Source organism: Schistosoma haematobium, chromosome ZW (genome assembly GCF_000699445.3).
Source record: "Schistosoma haematobium chromosome ZW, whole genome shotgun sequence".
Taxonomy (NCBI): Eukaryota; Metazoa; Platyhelminthes; class Trematoda; order Strigeidida; family Schistosomatidae; genus Schistosoma; species Schistosoma haematobium.
In genome coordinates, this window is record NC_067195.1 from 18,759,355 (window position 1) to 18,782,047 (window position 22,693).

General features: G+C 31.9%; 1 protein-coding gene across 3 annotated transcripts in view; it reads left to right on the plus strand.

Annotated features, from left to right (window-relative positions):
- The window catches only part of MS3_00002937 (uncharacterized protein), a 72,102-nt gene that overhangs the window by 28,532 nt on the left and 20,877 nt on the right, over positions 1-22,693 (plus strand). For 2 of the 3 annotated variants that reach the window (XM_051210599.1, XM_051210600.1), the window contains exons 2-9: positions 3,518-3,759; positions 5,372-5,714; positions 8,795-8,877; positions 10,289-10,354; positions 11,298-11,484; positions 16,843-17,298; positions 19,188-19,304; positions 21,979-22,585. In XM_051210599.1, coding sequence (XP_051070606.1) covers positions 3,518-3,759; positions 5,372-5,714; positions 8,795-8,877; positions 10,289-10,354; positions 11,298-11,484; positions 16,843-17,298; positions 19,188-19,304; positions 21,979-22,585 — 2,101 coding nt within the window. Of the gene's footprint in view, positions 1-3,517; positions 3,760-5,371; positions 8,878-10,288; positions 10,355-11,297; positions 11,485-16,842; positions 17,299-19,187; positions 19,305-21,978; positions 22,586-22,693 lie in introns of all 3 variants that reach the window. The other variant, XM_051210598.1, reaches the window with a different exon arrangement.

Here is a 22,693-nt window from a genome sequence, read left to right on the forward strand (position 1 = left end):
CTGATTTATTGTTTGTGAACAATCTATTAATGTGTGTATATTTGTGCAAGTGATATTGAAGTTAGTTAGTTAGTTAGTCAGTCAGTTAGTTATTTAGACATTTAAGAGCCATTGACCTTGTGTGTGGTTATTAAGTGGTGGAGCTGCGTCACAATTCTTATTTGAATTGAACTGTTTGACATTTATTGGTCAGATATAAAATGGAAGGAATATAATAACTACATTTCGAATTGAATTTGAAAATTGTTTTATACTGATTAGTGTGACTTTATAAATGCATAGAAACTAGAAATAGTTCATCTTAGCCATCTCTGACGTTAACACTGGGTGTATCATTTTGAATCTGTGCATAACCACCAATTTACTCAAGATAATAAATATACCTTTTGAATGAATTTTAACTGGTTCAAAGCTGTAGGTTCACTGAATTGCTTGAAGTATTCAACGTGGATTCCAAGGCAATGAACAGTTATTTCATTCTCATATTATGCACATAAATAGCATGTTTTTTTCTTTCTGTTCTGATAAGAAACGCAATCATATCGCATATATTTGTGAGGATGTGATCAAATTTGTAACTTTACAAACTACAAGCTGGTTACTTTTTATGTTTAGTATAATTATACGAATTGAGATTGTGAAAACGTTTAACCAAGAGCCCTAAAATTTTGGCACATTTTTTCATCACTTGTCAATTACATTATTCTCTAACCATATCTTAAAAATTTATAACCTTTTTCCTAAACTGTCACTGCGTTATTTTGTATAGCTCATGTGTGTATAACTCTTCTACACTACCTTTTATCGAAAGCATACCTAATTTTACCAATTGGTTTATATTATTTATCAGTATAGGGGTTGTGGAGATTATTAAGTTTTTTATTGAGATCATAAACCGATTGATGTTAGACCACCATCGAAAACCTGGGAGCACTGGACGGCCGGTTCGTCCTGTTGTGGGACTCCTCAGCGGTGCGCATCCACGATCCTGCTCGCGGGATTTCAACCCCGGGGCCTTCACTCTCGCGCGCGAACGCTTAACCTACTAAACAACTGAGCCGGCATTCATTGGTGTTAATGTTTAACTTCAACCAATCTACGAAATCGCGCGACCATCTTCCATTGTACTGAAGTAGATACCTGTCTCTATGCGACACGGATTATTATGTATTTTGTTTATTTATTTATTATTTAGTACCGTGTGTGTAGTCTGAATTTTATTAACCTACATATGGGTTCCACTACATATTAGAAATGTTTGGAAAACATTAATTACTTAATATCTATAACTTGGTCGCATTCATATATTCAATGACCGTATTATCCAAGTACTTAGTAGAATGAAGCTGAGGATTGTGTAGATTAACTAAAATTTAATGAATCCTTATCTTTTGTTTATTGTGAGTTTGTAGTGGCTACTAGTGTAAGTGATCTGACATCCCTTACATTTTATTGATATGTTAGGTGGTTGGAGGGAGCCGATCAGAAACCTTGCGAATGAATTTCGTCCTGGTTGGTACTCGTCTTTACAAAAGACCTTCGATATTCATGGAACTGAAAATCCCACTAGGGTTCAAAACCACATGACCCACTTCGACTGTTTGAGACGTTAATTAGCGATTTGGTTAGAAACCGACCTCCTGTAGGACTGAGAAATTTATTAATCTCTGAGTTCTGATAAGTATCATGTTTGCCTAGTCCTTAATGTTAATCAGAACCTGTCGATCAAGATTGAAGTTACGACGTACAGACAATTACCAACTAACACGAAACTTAGGTTCAACGTTTCCTACTGATTGCCTCCAAACACCAAACATAATTATTTTTTGAAATGATATTCTGATAGCTCATTATCCCTTAACAACAGAAAGGACTGACTGGACGTTTTCTATTACTTAGATTGTATTGGTTGTATATTTTTCCCTTTATTTTGCATTATTAATGTATTCATATATATACCTTATGACTGATACCCGAAGTTTACTTAATTTCATTCCCCTTTTCACCTCAGTCATGTTATGTATGTGTGCATGGATAGGTTACTTTGATTAAAGTGGCAACCTTAGCTTCATAGGATGAATACTTACATTGTCATTTTTCTGGAAGTGAGAAACTGGTTTTTCAGTCATACTTAGGATTATATATGTATGTGCTTATACCCGTTAGGTATTTTAAACTGACCATTCGACTGTCTGACTACATATTCTTAAGTAATGTTGAGTATTAATAGCTACATTTGATAATAACCATTCTTCATTGCAAATCGACCGAATACAAAAATGTTAATCGTTGAAATCCCGCTAAACTTTCTTAAATTAAAGCCCTTGTCGTCAGACCCGAATTTCTCTAAATCGATCATGTATTTGATCAATGCGAGGCATACTTCTTACGGGTTCAGGAAGTGTGGAACAAAACAACTGTCTAAAGCTCTTCATTTTTACAGTGATTTCTCATGTGATATAACATTATGCTGAAGATATTTGAATAATTCTTCTTTATTTGGCATTCCTTTTTGAGTTTTTTATTATCACCAAAAGTGGTTTATGTGTTTTATTTAAATTAATCAGATTTCTTATTATGCTCCTGCCAAACTTTTTATATATTTCGAACGTTTAAAGTTATAAATATTGTATGTAGTTAGTTTAATTTGTAGCCTGTATTATTCAGAGGGTACGATTGGAAACCAGTGAACACTGGATAACCGTTTCACTCTCGTGTAGGACTCTTTAGCAATGTGAACTCACGACTCAATCAGGTAAAAGACACAGGAACTTCAGGCATTGCAGCGAATGCTTAACTGTTATAGCATCTGGGTCAGGATCTAATGGTACAGTTTTAACTTTAATCAACTTGTGATGTCGCACGACTATTGTCCAATGCTATTAATAACATCTGTTACACTCGTCGTGTGTGAACTTTACCACTTGCAACTGCTCATTAGAACTTCACTAACATCTTTAAGGAAATTAAAGATATCTAGTGTTCTTTGGTTTTGAATGGTAATCTGTAGTGAATATAACATATACATTTAAAAATGCTTCACTAAATTACCTCTTATTTGACGAGTAATAGCCTAATCGATTGGATTTCGGATTACATATGAAAGTGATCTTTTACAATCTTGTTTATCATGTATTCACATTTTAAAAAGGATTATAGATGTTCAATTGTATAATATTGTGTTCACACAGTAAGTTATTGAATTATTGTTGTTATATACAGCTCAAACCAAATTACACAAATTTATCTGTGTAAATTTAACGAGAAGCATTAGCACGAGTTTATATATATTCGGTCTAGTGAAGTCGTCTTGGTTTCTAATTACATATATACATGATAAAGTCACTCACATTTTAATGCCAGGTCCATTGTGTTTAGAAAAAATACAAAGAAACCACCTAATGTTTATTAAACTCTATTGATTTTGGGAAATTTCAATACGATTTCTTAATATCGTTGTATCTAACATTTGATAAACGTTGTTTAATTTTGTTTATATGTCTATTTACTTGAATAGAGTAGAGCAGTGGAGAAGTTTATTTCAAATTTGAATCAAGCATTGGATTGTTTAGTTGATAATAGGAATACTACTACTAATACATTTATTAATAGTAATTGTAACCCATTACATCATTTGTATGGACCATTTAAGCAATTACTGATGGAATTAGCCATTGTTTTGCAATGTAAACAATTTAACAGAGATTTTGTTAAATGTGAAGGTCATCGTAAACTCTTCCAACTTGTTGAATGCATTGAGTAAGTTTCACATGCATATATATATATATATATATATATATATATATATATATATAAATTGACTACTAAAATTGTATTACTAGCGTTTTCAGTCTTTTATTTTGTAAGTAAATAAAAATGTGATCATGCATTCCCTGTAACGTTACTTATTTAGGAAAACCCAAGCGAAAGAGATTTGAATATTTTTGTAAACTACTTTTTAACATATAAGTAGCTAATGTTATTTATTGAAAATGTTTACGAATGTTAATCTTAGAGACCTATGTACATTATCATACCAGTAGACTTGATTAATATTTATCAGTATATAGTCGTGCAGATTGTTGAGTTTTAATTGAAATCATGAACCGATTAATTTTAGACCATCATTAGAAACCCGAAAGCACTGGACGGCCGTTTCGTTCTAGTATAGAACACCTCAGCGACGCGCAGCCACGATCTGTTGTACTTTTTTACGAAAGTCCGTAAAACTGCTTTAATGTCATGAGTCCAAGGCTCTTTCTAATATATTAGAGTCAAACATAACTTACACTTCGATCCAAGTAATAATTTATTTACAGCTGTTTGATTACTAATGTTCCGTCTTTAACTGATTTAAATCGACTCATGAATCAATAGAAAGATTTCATGTTAACTTGAATTAATCAACACCACTAAAATATGATAACATAACAGATTTTCATAAAAGCTTAGTTTGTAGTGTTGGATTGCTCATAACGCGTGAATTCAGGGATTTCATCCTTAAATCATGTTCATGTTTGGTTAAAAATGATTATCTACGTGTAAAGCTCTTACAACTTCTTATGAAATGTCTTCGGAACTACTCAGAAAGTTATTATATGTGAAAATTATATTTGAAATAATCTCAGCGATTGAAATTTGAATAATTCCAACGTTTTATCCAGCTGACTTGTCTGGACTTCTTCAGGAAGTTTTTTAAAAGTTGTGAATAATGTATCATGTCGTCATTTGATGATCCTAAATTTTGCTAATAATTTCGTCATATTGAGGCAATCCGTACACGATGCATATATGTAAATGAGAGACTGATGAATTACAGTCTTAAACATCAATAGGAGGACTCGAACAAACAATACAAAATGAATTTTGTCATGTCTCGAAAAGCTTCAATATTATCAAGGCCATACGTAATTCTATAAATATCCTTGTTTTCTATACCTACTCTAACTTGGAAGTAGAAAGAGTTTTTATGCGTAGAAGATTTCTGAGTGACTAAGAAGTGGTTAGAACCTTAGTGTCGAGTATTTGACTGTTAGATATATCAATACCATATCTAGAAAAAAAACCCAGATAACTGGTTAATAATTACGATTTTAAAAATTAACGACAACATCACAATTTGATTACATCAGTATATTGTTAATACGCATTAAATGTAGCTATTATTGTAATCACCGAGTTGATATAATGTTCAAAATGAAGGCTATTACCATCTATGGTGTTACAGTTTTGATTTTTTTCGATAATTATAAAATTACTCAATCATTACCCTTATGGTTATGACACTCATTTAATAGTAATCATTCCAATGTTACATTATTACTATTATTATTATTATTACTTATTGTATTTGATGTTCTTTTCTAAACAGTAAACTGGATAAAAAGTTTCATGATGAAATTTGGTCATATCTCTTATCCTGTCTAATTGAATTATCCAATTATGCTATAACTAATCGATTTACTGTTAGTAATAATGCTCTTAATAACGATAATAATAATAATAACAATAATATAAAGTTATATCCTCATGAAGTTTGTTTTACACAAGAAAATAATGATTCTAAAACGTATTTATCTGAAGAAACGTTAATTCAACAAGATGAAAATATTAACCAAATCCAGTACTCATCAACAATTCTACCAATGAAGAATGTTTATGGAATAGAAGAGTTTTTCAGTTGGCAATTAGTATCAGATGGATTTTTATCTGTGGTTAGTTTGTGATTTACTTATTTGATTGATTGATTGATTTTTAATTATTGTTTATAGTGATAATATTTTTCTTAATGATAAGCATTATTTTGAATTGATTTAAAGAGTATACTTATCTTCATTAATTCAATGAAGTTGTACACTCAATTAAATATTTACATCTTAGGGTTGTCACTATGTTTATTATGACAATTAGATAACTGTAAATTTGAAATCGGTATCATTAAATTCTGAAAGCAATCGACTTTGTTTGTGTTCTTTTTATCTGGATTCATCAGTAGTAATAGTTTCGTTTACGGTATCATGCGATTTTGACCATTCTGTGAACGGATGAATGGTATAATAGTAAATAATTAGTGTTGGGAATTGGAAAGCATCAGTTTTCTGACATCATTTCTCACATCACTCAATATAATCTTATTCTTCAATAACCCACATTCCTTCAATGTCATATTCCAAGTGTAACTTAGTGTATTTATTTCAATTCCGTAGAAATAACCGATAAGGCATACATTGTCTACCAATGATGTATTCATTGTAAACACTCTTTCATGTAAATATGATTCAATGTTTCTGTATTGATGTGTATGTTATATTTATATTATTTATATTTATTTGCTTATTATGTGATATTCCAAGTAATTGACAACTCTTAGTGAATTTTCAGTTGTATAATATGAAATTAGAACAACACATATAAGTGAATGACATTGTATTCGATTGGATCATCATCAGGCTTTACTCCAATATACGGTAATATTTATATACATATACGAAATTATTAAACCAATCAAGGCAGTTTATGAGTCAATGATAACAGTGGAATAGATCACATAAATAAACATAATAAGTAAAAAGTATAAATTGATGATGAGACGATAGTGTACTAATTGTGATAAGAACAATCAACGCTTGAATCAATGTTTCATAATGGGAATTAAGTCAACGGTGTGAAAAATATGGATGTTGGAATAACATTCATAAAAACTCTAAGATTATGTAATAAGAACTATTCAGACAATTGAACAATGAAGCGTATATTTAGGAAAAAGTAGATGGGAGGGGGTCAAGGAAAATTAACGAAGAGAGTATGGAATAATAATAGTAAATGAAATCTTTTATCAAGGCTAATTCGACCAAGGAAGAAAGAAAGATGTTACAGATTTCTTGTAAATACAAAGACTTGGGTTGTTAGCTCGAATTCATATGGCTTCTGCTGTGTAAGAGAGGAGGTCGAACCCCATAAGGAAAACTAGTAAAAGTATGACACATCACTTTAAATGATCTACTTTTAACTACTGCATGACGGTTACCGATCAAGTGTCATAGAAACAGATCTGCGTATTGCTTTGACGATACTTTTTTCTAGCCACGAATGGAGGTGTTCACTAACTCCTTGGTTCATTTGTCTGCTAGTGCACCTAATATAGCTTTCTCCACAGGAGCAGCTGAATTTGTAGATACATATAGATTTGGCAGGACCAGGCAACTTATCCTTTAGTTAAGCAATCACCATAGACCGGGTTGAGAACTATAGACATTAGTTAGCTGCATTAAATGTTCTCTTCTTTGCTCTAGTCTGTCTATCCCGTAGCACATCACCAGCTATATCTCGATTAAATCGCATCTCCAGGAAGAAAGGTTTTTTGTTTATCAATATTCAAAACACTACATTGAAGCTCACGTAAATGCTTCTTTATTAGGTTTTACCTTATAATTATTTCATAAACTGAGTATATTCAGATGGCCATAACACCATCTGTTTAACACAAACATCTTTCAGTCTTAGTGGTTTCCATGAGATTCAATTAATTTTTATAGTTTCATAATAAATCTTGTTGAAATTCTTCAAGATTGCTGGTATCATAATGAATATTTTTTTTTTCAAACAGATTCGCAAATGATATCAAATTCGAATTGTGTTAAGTTATTTAACTGGAATAAAATACCAAAGTTTTTAATACAAACTCTAACTGCTTGGATGCTGCCTGAATCCTTAATAGAGTGTCTAATCCCATTAACTCTTGAAAATTCGTATTAACAGGTGTTCTATAGTTTACTTAAAATATTTTTTTAAATATTTTCTAATCATTATGTCTTCTCATTTCATGAGATCGTTAACGTATAACAAAATCAAATGGTATCATATGATTGAAAGGTCCGTTTGAGTCGATTGAAAAGAAACTTGGGCTTTAGAAAATATGTTGTAATAATTTCCAGTTAAAAAGTACGTGATAGATACTGAAAGATGAATAGTAGCTGGCAGTGGAATTCAGGACGCGCGTTTCATCCTATTTAGAACACCTCAGCTGAATGTACTTGCACCCTAGAGTTGATGTTCACTCCGGTGTTACATACTACTTATATCTGTTAGCATAAGTAGCATGCACCGCAGAACCACTAAGAATTAATAAGATAAACTTGTACAATTTAGTTCTATTCAACTTGAACCATTTACTGATAATTCAGTTAGTTCTTTTTGTTCATAATAACAGATCAATATTAATTTCTGGAAATACATCCATGTATGTACATAAATGTGTGTGTGTGTGTGCAAAACTGTACGAATCACTTACATTATATGTGATATGACAGCTGTTCAACTAATTATTGACTATATTGAAAAATAGACGAAAAAGACACCTGTTCATTATTCGTTTGTCTATTCAGTAGCTTAAATGTCCGTCTACTTATCTGTCTATCTATCTACTTATCTAAAACACTGTCAACTACCAATTACAACATTAGAACTGGTGTCATTCATTTACCATCCACATAGTTTCTCTAAATCCCCGGTCTTATTGAATATCATTTACAGAGATTTTATATTCATTTCTCATTGAAACAATAATAATAATAATATTAATATTAATATTAATATTAATAATAATAATAAGGTTGTTCATTATAAGCCTTATATCAATCTAATCTGTAAAATTTAATCTCAATAAAATAACAACCATCATCAATAATTATGTTCCCTCCCCCCCCGAAAAAAATTGATTATGAATATCTTTTTGTTTTAATTTATTTTTTGTTTCTTGTGTATTCAGTTTTATTTAATAAATTTCCATTTTTAGATAATTGAACATTGTAGGAAAGAAACTAATTTAGAGTGTCTGCTAAATGAAATGAAGTTATTATTAAAAATAATTACAGACTAGTAAGAATAATTAGTGTTTATATTTTATCCATTTGTCTTTTTTTGTATGTGGCATTTGTGTTTGTATAAAATTTGTTGTTGCTATGATGTATATTGATTACTGTTAGTAAATAATAAGAAAGTGTGAGCAATATTAATATGGGTTTTTGTGGTGTTGTATATGGTTTAATTGCTAAGGTTATTATTAGCATTATGGATAGTATCATCAGTGGCTACTTGATGCAGAAGCTCTACAGTTAAGTCATCTAACTCAGAGAACACAATCATGCTAAAACATTCACCCGAGCTAAATCATTTCAATAATATGGGTTTTCTTTATCCTATAATAAGTCATGTCACTGGGATGTATTTTAAAATATTGCTAACACTTAATACGATTTATATTATTAAGCCAGAAGGATGAAAAAACAAACAAATATTTGGTGTTTAGAATGTGTGGAATGTTTAAATGGTGGTTCTAGATGTTGTCGATAGAAATAGAGATACCTTGCTCTTGTTACTGACCCTAACAATGCTGAATAAGATGAGGGGAATTTTTAAAAAAAATGAAGCTTTCTCTTCAGAAGTTAAATGTCAGTTTGTTCAATTCATGAGTATTTATTGATTGCCAGGTTGGCAAAAAAATCATATCAAGATTGACATTTTGGCTGGATTCATAACTCACCTACTCATAGATAACTTAACATACAAACTTGGATCTTTGTTTACTTGTATGATCTTGAAATATCATATAATCTGCTTACATTTCTACTTGACGTAAGTCACTGCTAACTTCGTTTATCATTTATAATGATAATAATTTTCTCAGATTGAAATCATGAGTCAACTGAAGCTAGACCACTATGGAAAACCTGGAAGAACTGGACGGCCGTTTCGTTCTAGTATGGGACTCAGCAGTGTGCATCCACGAGCCCGCTCCCCGCGAGACTCGAACCCAGTACCTATCAGTCTCGCGCCAAGCGCTTAACCAACTAGACAACTGAGCCGGCATCCAATGGTGTTAATGTTCCACCACGTCTGTTGTGAGATATCAGCTCACTGAAGACAATGGTATACGGTTGCTCAACTTCGTGGATTGGTTGAAGTTAGACATTAACACCATTGGATGCCGGCTCGGTGGTCTAGTTGGTTAAGCGCTTGGCGCGAGACTGATAGGTCCTGGGCTCGAGTCTCGCGGGGTGCGGGCTCGTGGATGCACACTGCTGAGTCCCATACTAGAACGAAACGGCCGTCCAGTTCTTCCAGGTTTTCCATAGTGGTCTAGCTTCAATTGACTCATGATTTTAGTCTATGAAATTTCTAAAATCTTCACAAGCCCCTTTTGATAATAATTTTCTATTTTTTTCTAAATATTATGCAATAAGTTTTTTTCTTTTCTTCCATTTATTCAAATTAATATTTTACTATTTAGTCCTGTACATATTCAATATGTTACTAAACAAACGGAACAAGGATTTGTATTGGATTTATTAAAAATGTAAGTTTTAAATGTTGTTACTATGATCAAATTTAAGAAAAATAGTTTATTTTGATTACAGTCAGGTTATTTCAGTACATTTTTAAGTATATAAAAATCCAACTTCACACTGAACACTGACATAAACCTTGTAGAGAAACTGTAGTGAATGAGACCTTAGATGGGGGAAAACTAAATTATTATTTAATGCAGAATGAGTGTCTTTGTAAAATATGAAAACCATGCATTAAATTACACATCTTCTTTCAATTGTTCCTTATATATTTCATGATTCGTATATTTCTGTTCTTATTCCAGTTACTCTCTATTTCACTTCCTGTTCTCTTTAATTCAATTTTCTCAATCTTATACTGATAGGCATTCGACTTTTGATTAGTGTGACATGCTACTTATATCTGTCAGAATAAGTAGCACACACCACAGAAACATTAGGAATTTCTAAATATCAGGCAATTGTTTCTCCTCCATTCCAACGGCAAACTTGTCAGTAATTTTAATTTATACTCTTATGTTGGATCGAATTTAATTCTTTCTTATAGGTATATGGCGGTATTATTAAGCTAATCATATTTTCAGAATGGGGGTTTGTGGAGATTGTAGTAATTTAATAGTTGAGTTCATGAGTCGACCTAAGTTAGACTATCATAAGAAACTGCCGTTTCACCCTAGTGTGAGACTTCTAAGCAGTGCGCACCATCGATCACCCATGCGGGATTTGAACCTAGGACCTTCGGCCTCGTACACGAACGCTTGAACTCTAGACCGTTGAGTCAACATCCAACAGTGTTAATGTCTAACATCAATAAATCCATGATCTTATGCAACCCTTCATTCATTGTCTGAAATAAATAACTGTCCCTTTTTAAAGCTATTAATAACTAATTAGCTAAGTTAGAAATTTTAAAAATTGAAGATCGCAAATTTGTATACGTACATTTTGTAGAATTCAATCAAACATTGTTGGTTATAAATCTACTGTGAATTATAATTCAATCCGTTTGCAAACATTACGATGTGAAATTCAAAATCTTATTATGCAATTTTTATATGTTATATTTTATTATGGGAAACAACAAGGTCATTTGATATGCTTAATACATCAGTTTTTTGAAAATATACAATTTACTGAAGTGAGTTTTTAATATTTGTCTTTGCTTTTACTCTTTGGTTTATCTAACTATTGAATTCATTTATAGTTTCATATTTTTCATTAATGTTTGTATTAGAAATATACCTAGGTGAAATATGTTCATTATTTTGAATTTGTTCAAACGTTACCTTCTGTTTACATGTGTATTAGTGCGAGTATGCTTTGTTACATCCGTTTTTCTTCCCGATAATCCTTTGTTAATATAGTCGTACCCAGTAACTTTCACCTCAGATACAAACACATTGCCCAATAAACTACAAGTCCAGATAGCCACTAACTTCAATTCGTTTGAGACATAGATGGTTGTTAAATATGAGCTTGATAAGTCATTCATTAACCTATAGAATTTGGGTTTGCTCATTAAGTCTCCTTATAGTTCACCACTACTGCATATTAAGCATAATTGATTATTTTCGTATTTTTAAAACTGACTACTTAGTTAATAAATGATGTTTGTTTTGTTTTATATAACAGCGGATTTTCGTAAATAGTTCGAATGATTACCAATCGTTTTCGATTTCTTTCGTTTTATTGAAGTGATTGATGAATTTTCGAAAAGCCATTTGAATATGGTGGAAGACTGATTAATAGTGATGTTCATCAGTGTGTTCAGTAAAGTCCGAAAACTGATCACTTGTAAGCATTATTTTCGTTAATTTATTGGTTGTGGGTGTTGCCTAGAAATCTGATTGGGATCATTTCAAACTATCTTGTATTGACACTTCAATCAGAATATATCACCATCGCAAGTTATGTGATGGAAATGGTAAATCAAGTGAAATGTATAGTTTGAAATGAAATTATCAGTGAATATTAATGTGTTATACGGAAGATGAAGTGAGTGAATGGACGGAGATTGACTGGAAATCGTTGTCATTTCACACATATTGAATATTGAGGAATGGATGCGCTAGCGCTTTTCGGACACGTATCTTATTTCTTGATCACTGTTTTTGATTATTTTTTAGTGTGACTTCACTTTTCGTTAATCGAATATGGTGACTATATGCAATGGGTTTTTGTTTTTGTTGTTGTTGTTGTTGTTAATCCTAGTTAATTGAAATTGACATATTAATTTGAATAGTATGTATTATATCAGTTATTATTTTATTAAATATAAACAATAGTGTTCTGTGTAGTCAGTAAGTGTGTGATAGGAAGAAGCAACACTCGGAATAGTAAGTGATTGAATAGTGTTAGATGTAGCCCGAAGCACAATGGGGAATTTAGTTGAATCTAATTTTATTTGTCGACAAGATCGTCCCATGATTAGATAACTTCGTTTCAGTGGACCGAAAAGTTGAATCTCTATTAAGCTATTGATTTGTGTGTTGAATGAATTTGGTTAATGTTGCGTATATTTGTGACAAATGTAGGATAATATCTGATTTATTGTTTGTGAACAATCTATTAATGTGTGTATATTTGTGCAAGTGATATTGAAGTTAGTTAGTTAGTTAGTCAGTCAGTTAGTTATTTAGACATTTAAGAGCCATTGACCTTGTGTGTGGTTATTAAGTGGTGGAGCTGCGTCACAATTCTTATTTGAATTGAACTGTTTGACATTTATTGGTCAGATATAAAATGGAAGGAATATAATAACTACATTTCGAATTGAATTTGAAAATTGTTTTATACTGATTACTGTGTTATAATTTGTCTTTTGATTACTTGTCTTGGCTATTTTAATGTTACTTTTTGTATCTGGTCATCGCTGATTGTTATGTCGGAAACGAGGGACCTCTGCGATTCGCGAAAGTAAGAACACAAAGACTGATATAAGTGATTTATTAACCCCAAAACACTATGTCGACGACGATGAAAACTGTAGTAGATACACACATTTATATATTGATTGTACATCCATTTTGATTAATAATGAGGATGAAATCACATATATGAAAAAATACTTAGAGTTATAACAAATCACTTACTGTGTATAGTCCATGTCAATGGAATACAAGAATATCGTATATTTTACAGATTAAAATATCATACGATAAAAGAAAGCAAATAGTACATTGAGTAATCATTACATTGAATCAAAACGGAAGTAATCTTGAACAAAACTCATAATGAGTAAATCAATCGAAAATTGACTTTTCTTTCCATCATATCAATGTGACTTTATATAAATGCATAGAAACTAGAAATATTTCATCTTAGTCATCCCTGACCTCAGCAATGGGCATATCAGTGTTTACTTGTTGAAATCATGAGTCAGTTGAAGCACTGGACGGCCGTTTCGTCCTAGTATGGGACTCCTTAGGAGTGCGGCCGTCCAGTGCTTCCAGGTTTTCCATGGTGGTCTAGCTTCCATTGACTCATGATTTCAACAAGTGAAATTTCTAAAAATTTCCACAAAACCTATTCTGATATCAGTGTTCAATTATCTTTTCGACCGCCTCTAGAATACTTATTTAATAGTTATTGTGTAATGGCTTAATAAAAGTATTTCAATTTGTAGTAAGTAGTTTGAATGTTTCATTTTTTGTGTATATAATTTCGATGGCAATGATAACGACATTACGGCAACTGACAAAATTATCGTGAAATGAATCCAAAACATTAAGTATACTATTCTTATTTAGATAGAACACACATTTTGATATTTTCCCTGTTTCATACTATGTTATCGACACTTTTGAGTGGATACTGTTACTGATACGAGATTCAAATTTTTTATGAGAAGTAGGTCTGTTCTAATGACAAAATCAATAAATTTAATTGATTTTATTCTGTCATGCACTACTCGTTATGATCAATTATGTTATGCAAAATTGATAACGGTCTACTTTATATAAGTTGTTAGGTAGGTTTGTAGTAGCATTAGTTCCTAAAACACATTAATACTGACTTAGACCTAAATCCTGAAGGTTGACTTAATCTATTTTATACTATAGATGAAACGGAATTCGTAAAAGAGGGTAATTCTTGAACGATTACGACGTACATCTCATGAATGTTGGTTCATAATTTTACATGTATATTTTATCATCAATGTTATCATATAGTTATAATAATAATAATAATAATGGTAATAATAATAATAATAATTACTATTATTATTATTATTATTATTATTATTATTATTATTAGTCTTAGTGATTGTAAATGAAAAAGTACATTCATTTCGTGGGAGTGTCGAACTGTTCAACCACTATCTCGAATTTAATTTATTTGCTAAAATGTAAAATTTTATATGCGTCTCAATATTTTACAAAATTATGTGAATTGTCATATGATGAATGTTCACTGTGGTACATAATAATTTTCTGAACACATTTCAAGCCCCCGGGTACCATTATGTTACAATAAATGTCAAGTTAATAATGCTAACCATCGACCATCCCCCAGACGAAAATGAACGAACGACCCGACATCCACAATCAATAGCTTACCTAATTTATTATATACAGGATATTTGGAGAAAAATAGCCATGTTGATAAAGACGTTTTTGGCAGCTGCCAATATCGTTTCGTTCTGCACACGTATTTAATAATAAAAGTCATTCTCTTGCTGGTGCCTATAGTAGATAATGAAATGACAGGAAGTTTGATTTCTATAAACTGTTTATTGTTTGGAAAACACTCCTTCTGTTGGAAGTTCAACGCCAACAGATATCTCGCGAAAAATGTTCTCCCCCTCTCAGCTTGAAATAGATACGTGAAATGACATGACGGGAGTGACAAGATTTGTAAGATGGTACTCCATTGAAGTTGACGGTTATTATTCATCATAAAATGGGCTTTCTATTGAATGGTTAGAAATACGTTTTCGATTAGTCTAATCGTAAAAGAGATAAGGGTACATCAAAATACAAATTCATACCTCAGGAATTTATTTCTCTCATATCACGCAACATTCATACAATACCGTCAATCCCAGAAGTTCTTACTTATTCATCACATAATTATTCAGATGATTCTAATGTAGGTCATTCTAAAAAATCTAATGCGATCAGTTATAACAGAGGCTAAAATCACAAAATTGCAGACTGAGGTAAAGTATGTCGTGATGTAATTGGTAAAATTATTAAAAGAACTAATATGACATATAATTGAGAAGCGAAACCAATGGCAAAACACTAATCTTTTCAGTAAGAAAGTGATTAGTGTGCACTAAGTTGATGGAACCACTTAGTATTTTTAATGATATTGGAGTAATACTAAAAACACTGACCGCGAGCGCTTTTTTTATAATCCGGTTCTTCGCATAACCTATGCCGTTTTCTGATTGACCGGTATTGTTTTTGTTTCGCTAATTTAGGTCATGTCTTCGTAAGTATATACATTAAGTTGCACCATTTTAAATTGTTCTGGTTGAGTGTCAAGTTTTTTTCTTAATTTGTTTGTGGATAGTAGTTGGAGTGTTATGTGCCGTTATAGAGTCCTCAATAAAACCGTATGTTTCAAAATACTTCATTCGCTCCTTAATTTGCAAGTATCTTAGACGATCCGGATACCCCCAGTACCTTAATTATTGTCATAAGAATTTCATAGTATCTGAAACTTATTTCGTATTATATCTACTGTAGAAGATAGTTATTATTAGTGGGGTCTATGTTCAATACTTCCTTATTCATGGTATTTCATCCCTTGATGTTGGCTTTTTGACAAGAGCTATTGTAAAACTATAGAAAACTCTGTTAACCACATAACCAGATGATTATGTTAGGAAACTGTAACCTATGAATTCAAATAATGCTGGATTTTTACATTTTAACACTGGCAACATCAGATATACATTGTACTGTATCAGAATTTAACTGAGGTTGGTAATTATTTATCATTAAATTCCAACCTAATGGATGAATTTTCATCTTTCCTCCCCAAGACATGGATTATTCTTTATTTGATTTCATTTGGAGTTGCAAATAATTATTGAAAATGTAGTGATATTATTGAATTTTATTTTGTTGAAGCTTCCTAAATTGTTATTCTTTCTCAATGTTTCATGTGTGCAACGTTTTGTAAAGTTAAATATAATAAAATTCCAACTGTTATAGTATCAAAGTGGTGCTGATACTTTATTCTTTCCTTATGTGATTCGAAGAAATGTGAGAGAAGTTTACATTTAGAAATTATGAATTGGACATATAGTCAATGTGAAGTAAATGTTATTTCTTGTTGAGAATTCTTTATCGCAATCAAATATTGAATTAATTGATTTTTAATCATTAAGTTACCGGATGAATTTGTATTTTTTTTCGTGGTTCGCTTTATGAAGTTTTTACTCAACTTATCACTTAATCCCCTTTATTCAATTTTGGTTTTACTTTATTTAAACTTCCTTTCCTATCCGTTACTCCATCTTATATTTTTATTTAATTTAAAGTGGATTCCAGAATTACGCGATCGTTCACTTTGGGAATTAATAATCAATTCATATTATCGAAAGAAATATCATTTTGATTATTCAATGATGGAAACATTTAGCTCATGTTTACCATCATCTGATGATAATTCTGAAAATACTGTGGTGTTAAATTTTTTAAAAGATTTTTCAAATTTTCTTGAAAATGATGCATTATGTAAAACAGAATGCTTCCAGAGTAATAATGACAATAATAATATGAATATTTACAGTCCCAGTATTGATAATGTTGAACAAGAACCACATCAACGTATATTATCACACCGATTGAGTAATAATAGCAGTACTACTAATACTACTAATAATGGTTATAACATTAAACAATCCAGTATCCAATTACTAATTTCAGTATGTCGAGTACAACAACTAATTAATAGTTTATTATTAACCAGAATGAAAACGCCATTGGCTCGTACAGTAAGTTCAGTTGTATTAAATATCCTAATTATGATGCGCTTTTCATTCTTTTCATAGCTAATATTCGTAAGTTAACGGTATTTGATCATAGATGTCTTAGAAATATTGCACGCATCTTCTGGGATCATTGGGTAAGTGATAGTGAGGTTAGACGCAGGATGTGAGGGAATGATGGTAAATCAGTTGATCAGGTTGTGAATCTACATCGACTGAGATGGTTGGGCCACGTATTACACATACCCAACCACCGACTACCATGGTGCACAATGCTGACTAGTGTTGGAGACAGATGGGAGAAAGTTAGGGGTGGCCAAATCAAAACGTAGCATCAGTTCATAAAGTCACTAACTTCTGGTCTTAGCCATGTTGGTAGATGGAGACTACCTGGTTGGGGTCCGCGCGACCATCGTAAACAGTGGCTGGAGACTGTGGGTGATATGGCTCAGAATCGATCACAGTGGCATAGGTGTATACGCTCTCTATCTTCCCTTAAACCATGAGATTAAAATCACGTCATATCTTTCTTTCTACGAACTAATTCTTTCTCCCTGTATTATACCCTTATACGAAATCTTTTTTTATTACTACTGAAGTAACTGCTTCTATGAACTTGGTGTTCATATTGTTTTGCTGATGAGGTATAGCAACTTGTACCGATGCATATATGTGCCTGTTCCTATGTTCTAGATGACTGACTGATAGCAGACATTTAATATCACACGAGATAAGTTATTGTTGACTTGTATGATTTCTGAACGGTGTTTAATTATAATTTATTGAGTATAGTTGAATTGTGATTGACAATGGGATCCGGTATAATAAATACTTGTGGTTAAAATATGGTCTCTAGATAATCCGCTCAGGTTCCAATAACTTCGATAGAGACCAGTTTATAGGAGTCTGAAATATCAACGATGGGAAATTACAAACATAGCCGAATAATTTAATATCCATTTAACTAATATATGGGCTCAGTAATTTTGTGTGGTTAGCTACAATGCGGAGCAGATGCACCTGTCTAGCTAGTTCAAGATAGGACGGAACTCACATCCTGGATCCCACTGCCGTTTACAAATTATATCGTAATAAAAATTATTTCAAATTTTTGACCCATCTGTTCAGTCACCATAACACACTGGATGAATATGTAACAGTTCAAATTTTGACAGACTGGGAAGGGTAATCAACAAGGCGAGAAACCATAACATGAAAACCTATAGAAATCTAAACATAAGAAATACTCTAAGATAGAAACTAGTGAGTTTGAAAAAATAATTGGAAAGATTTCTTGAGCTAAGATTTAACCCAACTGTCCCCCTATCATCTAACATCCGCATCGACTGATGGTAGTGATTGATCTTATCCATTCAACGTAGTCTGCACCTACGACGACTACTCAGATTAACAATCCATGACTTCACGAATTGATACTACCATCCAATAAACTGCTGACAAATATTCTAGCAATCAAGTGTGAATTGTACATAACTCTAAGTATTATAAATGTTTATTTATTTCGGTTTTCGTAATTCTGAAAGATCGAATTGATACTCAGTAGGTTTCAAAATCTTTTGTAGAAAAATCCTACAACACTAATTAGGTGAAGGCCTCAAATGTTGACTGTCTAACTCACAGTCACTTTTTATCTTTTTGTCTGTAGTGTAGCGCTGACACAGTGATTGAGGCGTTCAATTTCCAACCTCGAGATCCCAAGTTCAAACCTCTCTCCACCCGATTCAGTATGACCCCTCATACTCAAAGAGTGGCTTAAAGTTGAGTAAACGAGTCTGTATCTGATAATTGAGTTAGTAATAACAAATTTTGTTTGTCAGTTATGATATTTCACTGTAATTTTTATTACTATTATTATCTTTCTTTAATATTTATAGTCCGAAGAAACCGTTGAAAAAATGAAACAACTATGTTCAGCAGTGTATTTTGATAAGTATACAATTAATCCAACTGAACAATGTATTGAAGAAGCGTGTATTAAACTAGGTTTCAAGGTATGGTGATTGTTTTTATAATTTACATCATTGGGCTCTGATCTTAGTGGAATTCTATGGTGGGGAAAACACTTGGCTTCTAACTAGTAGCTTGCACTTCGGAGCATTGAGCTTCCGAATCCCGTATGAAATTGCGAATAGCCATAGCACAAACAATTATTAAGTACCGTTGAGAATTTCCCAAAACCATTCTTCAGAAGTCAGAAGGAGTACTAAAAAAGTACTACAAAACCAGACCATTTTTGTAGTCTCTTTAAAAAATCTAGAAAAAGCCTTGTTATGGTTTCTTTTTTGTGTTCAAACCAAGTTCGTTACTGATTTTCACATCTTTTCCTTAAGTTTCTAGGATCCTAAAGTTCCTTATAATTTAATAAATTATTTTTTATGTACAGGAGATAACCTTTGAAGCACAGCTTTTATGTCTTCCATCATTCCTGTTCTGTTCGTGATATAACGGCGGAATACGTCGCCACAGTATACTACTATTTTACGATAATACAATATGTGACCGTTATTACACCTTTCTCCTCGAGGCTGAATACTCAGTTGACACTGTATACAGATTACTGGATCACGTTATACCAGATACACGATTTAGGACCAAAAGTATAGTATATATGTTTATCTATATGGGCTAGACAATGCTTTACTCAATACAATTACGGGTAATCTACCCTCAGTGAGTATAAATGTAGAGATTAATAACAAAAAGAAAATTCCATAGTAAATAATTAGTAAGCTGAGTGCCTATTTATTCATGCTCAGTGGCTAATCACATCTTACTTTTACCAGTCACATATCAGTTCAACATTGACTAGTCAAAAGTTTCTAAGGACTTGAAGCAGCTAGGAATTCACTTGCTGAAGCATTCAAAGTACTAAACGTATCAAAACAGTGTACAGCAAAGTCCTATGCATAAACATGCTTCTTATATAAGTTAGTAACATTATTCTATAGGAAAGAATTTATGTGATACATTGCAAACTTTAACTTTATAAGTAGCTGATTTAAGTTGAAAGGCAAAAATAATTTTTGTCAAAATCTGTCGTATACTTTTATCAAAAAGTTATAAAAGACTAAAGAGGTATGATGGAAGTACACTACTATATATATGGTAGTCTAGACCCATGAAGAGCAGATTAAGGTAATGGATTTGTAAATTTACGTCAATGGATTTATTCGTCTTTGATATGATTACGAATATCACTACTCATGTTAATAAGTATGTTCTACTTATCCCTATATCGTCTAATTCATTTCTGTGATTTTCTTTCCTTGGAACGTGATATAAAAGATGAATCAAAATATTTTCCTCTCGGTGCTATACTATGCTAATACAATAATATGGTAATAAGAGTGGACCAGATGACCGGCTTTATAAAACCACTAAATTGGGTACTCGAACGATCCACAACATACAGACCAGATCACGTTATATCAAATACCCGATTTACGGCTAAAATTAGAGAACCAGATGAAAGCTAGAGAATAAGTTATGCCATATAATTACAAGAGGCTATTCTCAGTGAGTTCGGAGCAGAAACTAATAAGGGGAAAATCAATTACATAATTAATAGACATTAATCTGAGTGTCTGTTTATTCACACTCAGTAACTACTTACACTTACTTTCACTACCAAGCATCAAAATGATAGGTTTTCGGCAATAGAAACCTGATTTTTTGTATTATTGAATTGTGAATTGTTAAGGCTCCAGTAAGTACTTAGCATCGTTTCATTAAAACATATCAAAAGATTATAACTTTTGCCTGAATAATTGAATTTTAAGGTAGTTTCTACCACAGATCGGCTTCAACTAGTGATACATTGAAAACTCTGTGAGTTACTGAGTAGGTCATTCGTTTTCAGCTCAAAACATCTTAGCAATGTACACACACAACCTCATTAACTGACTAATCCTTACTAACATTTATGTCAGATTGAGTTAGTATTAACATCCGACTGTCCACATTTTTAACTTCAGGTAACTCACTTATTGTTACATAAAAATAACAAATATTTGCTCAATCAAAAGGTTTCTTTTTCAGCGAATTCATTTACAATCTTAAATGTATCCCTGTGTTAAAATTATAAGCATAAATACATTCTTTAATGAGAATAGTGAAAATTCACTGAAAATAACAAGAGAACGATAAAATAAATAAAGGTACAAAACCGTTTTCTTTATTTAAGATCTGAAATTGTAGTTTTGAGAGCTTGCATTTGTGCATTCCCTCGATGTTCGATAATCAATATCAATAGTATTAACTACTCAATAATCAACATTCTAATGCATTTACATATTTAAACAGATGAATTCGCGAGTCAGTCTAAGCTAGACCATCATTATAAACCTGGGGTCACTAGACAGCCGTTTCGTCCTACTATGGGACTCCTCAGTAGTGCACATCCATGATCCCACACAGCACTCGAAGTCAGAACCTTCGGTCTCGCGCGCGAACGCGTAACCCCTAGACCACTGGACCGGTATCCAAAGGTGTTAACGTCTAACTTCAATCGGTTAATGATCTTGCGCAACCCTTCACCCATCTACATTTACGTATGATAATAATAACTATAGTACTAGTAATTACTTTTATTACAGATTTAGTTTATGCAGAACGCCTCATCTCTACTTGCTATTAATATTATTTTATTGACTTGAACTATTTTAGATACCAACTGATCCATATGCTGATTTTGAAAAACCACCAGGTACACTTGGATTTCAATGTATTTATAATTATACAATGAAAAATAGAAATAAAGTTATTGATATGCTTAATTATGCTTACCCATGTCAAAAAAATTCCTATCTAACCAATAACACCACTAATAATCATTGTAAATTGTATCATTTATCAGAACTCAATATATTATCTTCTTTGAATGTGAATAACAATAATGATAATAATAATGTGAATGAAATTAGTAGTAAGTCGTCACAACAACGTGTTCAACGTCATTTTTCCACTGTTGATTCAAATTCTATTCAAAATATATTACATACTACTCATTTACATGATGATAGTATACAAAATCAACGTAATAATTTTATCGGACGACGATTTACACTGGATTCATTAATAACAACATCTAATTTATCACAATCATTTAAACCAATGAAAGAGTATTATAGTCATAATAGTTTTTCATGTAATTATTCCATTTCATCATCTTCTTCGACAATTTCATCATTGATTGATAAGAAGCCATTATTTCCAATTATTGAAGCTGCTAATGCTGTGACAAGTATGCTGTGTGAACTGCTTACAACTAATGGTAAGTAAACAGTAGTAATGAAAGAGGAAAATATGCGTACTTCGTTTTTGGTAGTTTATCTATGCTTGATGTTGATAAACTGTAAATATAAACCAATGAGCAAATGTA